The following is a 10,323-nucleotide window of genomic DNA, read 5'->3' as shown; positions in this document are numbered from 1 at the left end:
CAACACTCAGATCTGTTAAATATGGTTTAAACTGAGAGTGGGAGCCTGTTTACCCTTTGGAATTATGAATAACCGAAATAAAACATTGCACTACTACAATAATAAGTAAAGATATTATGACGTCAGATATGTTTTCTGTGGACAAATACCTCACTCGTGTCGCCTGCTCTACTTCTGTGCTGATTCTTGTGCAGATTCAGCGTTAATCAGGATAAAAATGCATACAAATTTGAAAGAAAGAGATTTGGATATTTAAAAAAATGAGATCCGGATCCAACAGTTTGTGTTAAGGAATCGTTCAAAAGAGCTGACTCGTTCATGAATATCGCATCACTAGAAATGACCCAAGTAAGAGAAAGAAAAATTCTAATCACAACTGGACAAAGGTGTCAAGATGTCAAGTCAAGATGTTTCGCTGCTCATGTTCGAACTGAAGAAGGATAAGCGATGTCGACCTGGATGAACGTTATCTATTTGGATAAGCGTTGTCGACTTGGATGAGCGTAGTCGACCTGGATGAGCGTTGTTGACTTGGATGAACGTTGTCGACTTGGATGAACGTTGTCGACTTGGATGAACGTTGTCGACTTGGATGAGCGTTGTCGATCTGGACAAGCGTTGTCGACCTGGATGAGCGTTGTTGACTTGGATGAACGTTGTCAACCTGGATGAACGTTGTCGACTTGGATGAACCTTGTCGACCTGGATGAACGTTGTCGACTTCGACGAGCGTTGTCGACTTCGACGAGCGTTGTCGACCTGGATGAACGTTGTCGACCTGGATGAAAGGTGAGGCATTTTCACTCTAAAACCATTGTCCAGGTGACACATTTGAAGTTTTCTTTCTTTTGCTGTAGATCATACCTGGACGACACAGTTACCCAAGTAAAAGTAAAAAAGTATTTGCGAAAATGAATACTCAGAGTAACATAACGAGTAACTCTCAGGACAAAACATCTGATTTACAATTGAAGTCAATGTAATTCTAAGGACAAAATATTAAATAATGAACAATGCAATGTGGTGCTTTCAAAGAAAAAATGGGAAAAAACTCTGAGGGAGCACAAATGTTTAAATCAACATAAAGCTTTTGTCACTTCTAGATTTACAGTGGGAAGAGGAACCTAAACGTTTTACTCAAGTAAGAATACTGTTACTTCAATAAAAACAAAAGTACTGAATAGGACTAAAGGTGTGCTGCTAGAAAGCTACTGTGAAAAGTACAGTTTCTTTAAAAAGTTACTCAGGTAAATGTAACTGAGTACTATCCACCTTTTACATAGTCACTTTACTCTTACAGTATTGTCAGTTTGGCGAGTCCCACATTTTTTCACGATTACATTTTGTGGTGACAAGTACAGCACATTGGATCCTCTGTGTCCTGGACTGAACCGGCTGCTTGGTTTAACTGTCTCTTTAAAACACCGCACTCTCCTCTTTTGCCTTTGGAAACTCAGACAGCATCCCTTAATTTCACCCTTGCGTTGTATTTTGTCCCGTTTTCCTTTGGCCTGCGCACTTGTCATGTATATTTCTGCTTGCCTTAGGGGAATCTCAAGCCATTTCACTAGTCTATCTGCGACACAGCGCTGGCCTATGTGTCAAACTGCACCTCAGTGAAACAAGAAGCCCCTGTCTGCTCCATGCGCTCTCCTCTCCTCCATCTTTTTTCCATTGGTTATTCCACTATCTCTCCCCAGACAGACTTTATGGTTAGTTAGTCTCACCGGAGTCTATTTTGGAGTTAAAATCCTTCACAAATCGGTCGTTCTGTCCCATTGGTAGAAAGAAAGTGTAGGGTTTAGTCATTTTTTGTGAATACTGACATAGATTTCTACATTGAAGCAAATACTTGGGGTCCAATTAAAAACACTGTACATGGAAAAGAGGATGTTGGGGGATACAGGAAAAACATTTCGCTCCACCTGTCAGAAGCTTTTAAGTGTCTATATCTGTTTTAGATGACTAGTGAAATATTTATAGAGCACTAAAGCTGGAACCTCCGAGCAATATTACAGTGTCATGGTTGGAGCGATGCCTTACTAAAGGTTTAGAAGTTGGAAAATAGCGTACAAAATATTTTTCTAAATCAGATTGGGATCATAAGAAAATTCAGACATTCAGCACCAAGATTAACTAACAAAACAGTTTTACTATACAGTTTATTCCTTATGAAAAATGACTTGTTTTACCTGTAATGTCAGAAAACTGTACCTGCCACTTTCATGAGTTTTGTAGATGCTTCAGTCTCATGATCTGAAGCTGTCCAGTATCGCCACCCTCAGGGAATTAAAACATTTATCAACACGACAGACCTACTTCTACTTTCACATGACAATGTTTAAAGCAGAATTTGTGTACTTTGTAATTTAATGTTAGGATTTAGGACAGGACCCTCTTGAAAATGTGACATTACTACACTATTTTCTGATCTTATAATGTTGTTTCCTTATCAAAATCTTACCTGGAGTTGTGTTTTGTTTCATTCACGCATATTTAACACATAAGACGTTCTTCTCTTAAACAGAAAACACTCTGTTGCACCTTGTGACGTCATCATGTGGTAATACAGGAAGTGCTCCACTGTGTTTTTAAACTGCACACACCTTCACTAGAATAATTTGAATCATTTCAGCTTGGAAATTGCCAGCCTCTACTGAACTAAAGGTAAAAGGAAACGGTTAACTTGAAAACTACCACTTCATGACATTACAAGGTGGAGCAGAGCATTTTGAGCTTTGGAGATGTAGACAGGCTAATAATGCAGGATTACTCAAAAATGTGTGAATGAAGCAAAACACAACTCCCGGTATGTTTCTGAGGAGGTAACAACATCTTAACATGGCTTAAATCTCACAAGAATAAATTTTGCGTAATATAGTACCTTTAATTTTCAAGCGTCTTTAAATAAAGTATTAATAAAGATGAATAATAATAATAATAAAATAGGCAAACCATCTAATATGCATACATTATTTAAAAAAACTTGAGCTTTTGTTTAACCGAATAGAATACCGTCCAAGGACTGCAGGTTTACAATGAAAACACCATTTCTCAAATCAAACGAAGTGCTGCATTTTGCGTATTTGAACTCCAGACTTTGATCATGTATGTGCGTGTGTAGTACCTCTGGGGAATGTGACATATACTGTACATGCTCAGAGTGAACCATGCCAGGCCTCACAGCTGCGTATTTGCGAGTTGTTTACTGCTGTCGAAATGATGACACATCTCCTTAGCGTTACCCTGAGCACCAACATGAAGGCAGCACGTAAAATATTTAGCCTGTGTCAGGAAGTAAACAGCCAGCCTGCTCGAGCTAGTTGGGACCAATCAAAAGTTTGGACATGAAAGCGAACGGCTGTATGCGACACGTGGGGAGGCGGGGCTTATCTTGTTTACTAGTTTATAATGCTCATTTCTGCTTTGAAAGTCATCCTGCATACAAGGAGGGTGTCTAAAAATTGGCATCAAAAGAGCCGTGTGTTGTGCCTCCTGCTGATCCCGTAAGCTCGAGTGTGTTATTACTGTAAAATGAAAAAATACAAATATTTCAAATGAAATTGCCCCTCCACATGTCCCCACGTCTGTACCTACATGTTCACTCACAAAACGTTATACAAAAGTTATGTTTGTTGCTTTTTATTTGCACTTTACTTTCTAAAAGAGTTCTGTTGTAGTAGTAGTTGTTATGAGTCTTGGTCTTCAACCTCCTCTTCTTCAACATAGTCTTGGTTTGGTCTTATCTGGTCAGAGTTTTGCTTTGGTCCAGACTCCTCTTCCTGCTCCTCTTCTTCAACATAGTCTTGGTTTGGTCTTATCTGGTCAGGGTTTCGTGTTGGTCCAGACTCCTCTTTCTCCTCCTCTTCTTCAACATAGTCTTGGTTTGGTCTTATCTGGTCAGGGTTTTGTGTTGGTCCAGACTCCTCTTTCTCCTCCTCTTCTTCAACATAGTCTTGGTTTGGTCTTATCTGGTCAGGGTTTCGTGTTGGTCCAGACTCCTCTTTCTCCTCCTCTTCTTCAACATAGTCTTGGTTTGGTCTTATCTGGTCAGGGTTTCGTGTTGGTCCAGACTCCTCTTTCTCCTCCTCTTCTTCAACATAGTCTTGATTTGGTCTTATCTGGTCAGGGTTTCGTGTTGGTCCAGACTCCTCTTTCTCCTCCTCTTCTTCAACATAGTCTTGGTTTGGTCTTATCTGGTCAGGGTTTCGTGTTGGTCCAGACTCCTCTTTCTCCTCCTCTTCTTCAACATAGTCTTGGTTTGGTCTTATCTGGTCAGGGTTTCGTGTTGGTCCAGACTCCTCTTTCTCCTCCTCTTCTTCAACATAGTCTTGGTTTGGTCTTATCTGGTCAGGGTTTCGTGTTGGTCCAGACTCCTCTTTCTCCTCCTCTTCTTCAACATAGTCTTGGTTTGGTCTTATCTGGTCAGGGTTTCGTGTTGGTCCAGACTCCTCTTTCTCCTCCTCTTCTTCAACATAGTCTTGGTTTGGTCTTATCTGGTCAGGGTTTCGTGTTGGTCCAGACTCCTCTTTCTCCTCCTCTTCTTCAACATAGTCTTGGTTTGGTCTTATCTGGTCAGGGTTTCGTGTTGGTCCAGACTCCTCTTTCTCCTCCTCTTCTTCAACATAGTCTTGGTTTGGTCTTATCTGGTCAGGGTTTCGTGTTGGTCCACACTCCTCTTTCTCCTCCTCTTCTTCAACATAGTCTTGGTTTGGTCTTATCTGGTCAGGGTTTCGTGTTGGTCCAGACTCCTCTTTCTCCTCCTCTTCTTCACCATAGTCTTGGTTTGGTCTTATCTGGTCAGGGTTTCGTGTTGGTCCAGACTCCTCTTTCTCCTCCTCTTCTTCAACATAGTCTTGGTTTGGTCTTATCTGGTCAGGGTTTCGTGTTGGTCCAGACTCCTCTTTCTCCTCCTCTTCTTCAACATAGTCTTGGTTTGGTCTTATCTGGTCAGGGTTTCGTGTTGGTCCAGACTCCTCTTTCTCCTCCTCTTCTTCAACATAGTCTTGGTTTGGTCTTATCTGGTCAGGGTTTCGTGTTGGTCCAGACTCCTCTATCTCCTGCTGTTCTTCAACATTGTCCTGGACTGGTCTTATCTGGCCAGGATTTTGTTTTGTTCCAGACTCCTCATCATCACTGGATCCAAGCTCGAGGTCACTGATATCACTTTGGTCATCCTGAGAGATCAGAGGTTGCCCACACCCCAAACACGAGTTTGGGGTGTAGGCTGCCCAGCTCAGCAAACACACACCACAATACACAGCGCTGCACGTGGAATTATCACAGTGCAAAGCCATTTCTGGATTCAGCTCATTCGAACACGACAGGCAAGAGGTATTTTCCAGACCCAGGACTCGCAAAAGTCTGGATCCTCCGGGAATTCTGTGTAGGAGAGCTTCAATCCGTTCTCGGTTTCTAGATCTGAACACGGATGCTCTCAAGAAAGCTGTTCTCTGAGCGTTCTTCTCCCATCGACGCTCCTCCAGGATTCTGCTCCGGAGATGGCTAAGACGTTCTCGCTCTCGTTCGGGGTGGAACCAGGAGCAGACCACTCTTCTTGTTCTCTGGATGAAGCCTTTGCAAACCGCAAGCAGAAGAGACAGACCCAAGAGGAACCCAATAGTGACAGCAGTGCCAATGTCTGGGTGTCGCGGCTTAACTACGCAAGCCTGACTGAAGACTGTAAGATTGTAGTCCTGGAGGATCTGAAAGGAGTGGACCAAGTCTCTATAAATGTCTGCAGCGAAACCAGATCCATTCACTGATACTTGAACTTTCACCGGAGATCGTACTACAATGTCCACTGAAGCTTGATGATGAACTTGGTCTAAGATCCAAAAAATCAGGAAGTCCACTGCCATCAGGATTCCACCAATCAGCAAGTGTCTTAGTGCAGAATACACGTCTATTAGGACTGCTTCCCTCTCCTGATTGGACATTCTCAATGAAAATGGAGTGATGAAGACCTGGGATTCTCGTGCTGTGATTGGCAGAACTGATGCCCCACCCTTTGAGGTCACATGGCGGTCCAGTTCTTTGAAGGCGGTGTTGATGTAAATGTTGTCATAGTACAGATCTCGAAGGTAGCGGCGTCGATAGCGAGCCGCCTTGTAGTAGTTCCACACCAGAAGCAGCACTGCAAGGTAGTTCAGGGGCTGACTCAGCATCTCCAGCATGTGCAGCTCTGATGTCACTTCCTTCAAGATTTGTTGTGTCACTTCCTGTAGAGATTGGCTGCTGTTCACTTCCAGGTCAAAGGTCACTGAAGCATCAAGGTCAAAAACAAACTCCTTCTTTAGCTGCTCTAAAGCCGCCACCACTGGAGTTGCTAGCCTTTTTTTCAGCTCCTCAGCCACGTATGACGGGATGACACAGAACACCTCTGCAGCCTTCGCTAGGTCACAAAGGGGCATGAAGCCATCCACAAGCTCACATAGGAAGTCAAAATCTCCAAGAAGCTCATTGCAGTTTAGCCTGGCCTCTTCAAACAGCTGTCGGCACTTCCTGTAGGGGACGCCCATCTCCTTGTTACAGATGTCCCCGATGTCCACCAGAAAGTGTAGTAGGTTTCTTAGAGTCCGGGCAATATGGCGGACACCATCGGTCAGGGTGTCAATCAAGTTCTGGATTCTATTGGCAGTTTTGTAAGCTTTGTTGCTAATATCACGCAAATTATCCAATGCCGCTGAGAGGGGAGAGGCAGCCCTTCGAAGCATCTCTTGTGTCTGATTGGCTGAGAGCTGAGTGGAGCAAAGAATACTTGAGGCGGCCAGTTCAATGTTGTGGAAAGAGTTGGAGATCGGACCAGAGACCACGACTGAAACCAGGACCAACGAGACCAAAGTCTTGCCGTGGTTTGAGCAGAGAGAGGGCAGCATCACAGCAGCATCAGCTCTTACGGTTTTTGAGAGGCCCATGCCGAAGCCAAAGACACAGGCCACGCCCACAGTGATGTACGCACAATTCCACACAGTGAACTTCTGGAGGAAGAGCAACATGGCACCAAACAGGAGTGCGGAGAAGAGTCCAACGCCGAACCCAATCAGAGAGGAGAGAGAGGAGGACGAGGAGAGAGAAGAGAGGACGGAGGAGAAGAAAGCCACACGACGTCTCCGCCTGATCAGATTTCCTTTCAGTGTCCTTTTAGCTCCACCTGAGCTACACCACTCCACCGTTATCTCCGTCATTTTCGATCACTTGACAAGCAAATCCAATGTTTCACTTTCAACTTCAGTTAAAACCTCTCATTTAGACTTGTTTTTGTTTATTCATTCCACTTATATCACTACGTCTGCATTACTAAGGGAACGCTCAATCACATGGTTACGTATTTGTTTAAAAATGAATTCGTCTATGCCTTCTTTATTAGGTAGCAAGCCAGTAGAGGTAATTTGGCAGATTTTTAAGACAGATGCCTTTCTGGTCACAACTGGCCACGATACAGATGTTTGAGTGCGGATTCAGGGTGAAATGTTATTATCTAGCAGAAACACAATTGATAGGGCATTATTCAAACTGGCTTCCCTTGGTTTCTATTCAAATACATAACCTAGCCAACAATACTGCTGCACTACTGCCAACTCACAGGGAAACATAATTATGAAATGTAGCACAGTCCCAAATACTAATTTCCACTCCACACTCAAAAAAAAACAACATTTTCTGATATTGAAAAGTCTTACAGTGTTACGTTTTATCCTAAACTTAATTAAATGATTAAAATAACCATTATAAAAATGTTTCAAAGGCACTGATTCTTGATCTGATTTTTTGTTTTAAAACGTGAAACAGTTCAATTCATGTTAATTGGTTTGGTCTGTTATTCCTTACTTTTCAAACACATTAACATCCTATTTATCACTACAATGAGTTTATAAGCTTTTTTACAACTTCTAGAGGCCAGGGTGGAGTTCGGCTGTTATGTTAACGCTTAGGAACAACTAACCTGCTAACAGCACACTTCCTGGTTCGCGAAGGATGAGACTATTTGTAATTAGATGCAAACGGCACACACGTCTTATTTTGAAAAGCTGAAGTAGTCGGTGATTGCTTGGGATCCAGAATACACGTCTTCAATACTTCATGAAGTTGTGAGTCTGGTTATCTGTGTTTTTAGATTTGTTTTAGGCACGATTGACAGGTGGAACAGCCAATCAGGAACATGCTTGGTCCATATGTGTCTTAAAAAATAAAGGAAAAAAGAATATTGCAGGGAGCTGTAAAATGTCATGGATTTTTTAAATTTTTTATTTTATCCATAAACCAAGTACTAAACTCTGTTAATCTGAGATGAGAGAAATTTGAAAATATAAATGATAAATGACCAGTGCGCTCCTTCATTTCACAAGCATCACTGAAAAAAAATAAAAATCCGATTGCACGATCACATTTGACTGGGCTTAAGATGCAACTGACAGTGTAGGGATCAGACTCATATCAATCTGTACAAAAAATACAGAGATCATTCTGGATTAGCTATCTTAAATAAATGGTAGAATTGTTATGTCTCAGTGTACAGAGCATCACAGTTCCAAAAGCTCGGTGTTCAAAGTATAACTCGTTTGTCCAATTCTCTTGTATCGCCATTTTTGTGTTACCAAGGGAACTCTCAATTAAAGGGGTTACAGTTGTATTCCACGACTTCTGTTATCGTCGGCGCAGGATTTATCTTGCTAGCCCTGATTAGCATATTTCATCATGTTAGACAAATAGAAGACAATGAGGGCCTTGGGGACGAGGTATAGAGGATTGAATGGCATACACAGACATCAGTGTGTTTGGATGGTCTTATGAGGCGCGCTGCTGGAGAGCCCCTCATTGGATATGCATTAGAGATTGATAGAATTCCCGTGTTGTCAGAGGAGCTTAAACATTCTTCCGTGTGTAGGTGGAGATGAATGTACAATCACGTCTGCATAATGAAAAATGAGAAATTGCTTATTGAATGGTGGAAATAGAAGTAGGTATTCGATTAAGCGCGTGGTTGTTGTTATTAGGGTTATTTCAATGAGGGTAGGACTCAGCGATGGTCTATCTCCAGGCGTGTAAGGTGGACTCTTGTAGTCTATATGAAAAAAACGTCAAATATGCAGTCCTTCCCATGTATTTAATCAATGGACCAGCACAAATGTGATCCACTACTGCAGGATGTGGAGAAGAAGTACAATTACATTTTAAATTAGATATCTATATTGATTACTTTGCAATTTAACAGGGTGCTGGAAAAGGGTAATGGTCTTCTTAGCCATTGATGTACATGACGGTTGAGTCAATACAAAGAGAATGTGAAGAATGTCTATTTTGTATGTTATAAACCTGACTTATCTGTGTCCTCAAATGTCCGTTCACGTTTGAATCAAATACAGCTTTTACTGATAAGGTAATGCTGATGAATTCTTAATTACAAAACTGTTCCTGATGTTGTGATTTTGTGTTTTGGTTCTCAAGATGATTATTTAGTGAGAAAGCAGTCATTTCATTTCGCTTCATTTGGGTTGCCAGATTCAAAGCTGAAATCCCATTGGTGACCTGACCTACCACTACCTAAACCCCAGCACCTGCAGCCAGTCATTAATCAGTGCAAGTGCAGCCTCTATAGCTCAGTGAGTGAAATCTGGTGGTTGGCGTGGCCTATTTTTCAGTGGCCTCTCGTTAATCGCGGGGGTTACGTTTTAAAAATAACCCGCAACAGGTGAAATCTGCGAAGGTGAAGTAGTCAGCTTTATTTTTTACAATTATTCTATATGTTTTGCGTGTGTAAAACCCCTCACCACACACTTTATACACTTTTCTCACACAGGCATTAACATTTTATCACATTTCTCTCTCGTTTAAACACTCTCAAAGTTCAAACCTTCGTAGGTGCTTTTGTCGGTGCAGAACGTTTCATCGACATTGTGGGTTTTGTCGGGGAGAAAACTTGCAAACATACAGCACTTCAGAGTCACACTGCGGTCGAACATTTATGTAAATTTGGCTGAACACATTCTGTACTGTACAGGAGCCACGGCACAGAGGATGACAAGGGTCTACAGTCCCTTAGCCAATCAGGACGCAGGACACAATGCACGTTCATACACTTAAAAAAAAAAAAAAAAGGGCAAATCCAAAAGAAAATCGGTGAAACAACAAACAGCAAACTTGTATGTGTCCTCTATCTGCAGGTTAAGGCACTGCCAACCCAGGTTCAGTTGCGATTAAACTTTTCTTAAACCATCAAGAGCATTACATTACCTTATTTTTATTTATTTATTTTTTGAGGGAAGGAGGTTGTGGGTGTGATCCTCGGCCTATGTTTCCTAAATTTCTAAAAGCTTTTACGGG

The 10,323-nt window shown here is 42.0% G+C and overlaps 1 protein-coding gene across 1 annotated transcript; it reads right to left on the bottom strand.

Annotated features, from left to right (window-relative positions):
• Positions 1 to 466: 466 nt before the first annotated feature.
• On the bottom strand, positions 467 to 7,043 carry dcst2 (DC-STAMP domain containing 2; the record flags this gene model as incomplete). The annotated part of the gene is made up of 2 exons (XM_055224232.1): positions 467 to 778; positions 5,001 to 7,043. Coding segments are annotated over 2 exons (2,355 nt in total), but the record flags the coding sequence as incomplete, so codon positions are not given.
• Positions 7,044 to 10,323: the final 3,280 nt, after the last annotated feature.

Source organism: Periophthalmus magnuspinnatus, chromosome 9, assembly GCF_009829125.3.
Source record: "Periophthalmus magnuspinnatus isolate fPerMag1 chromosome 9, fPerMag1.2.pri, whole genome shotgun sequence".
Classification (NCBI taxonomy): domain Eukaryota; kingdom Metazoa; phylum Chordata; class Actinopteri; order Gobiiformes; family Gobiidae; genus Periophthalmus; species Periophthalmus magnuspinnatus.
The sequence above is the reverse complement of the archived record's forward strand: the minus strand, read 5'-3'. Positions and strand labels throughout refer to the sequence as shown.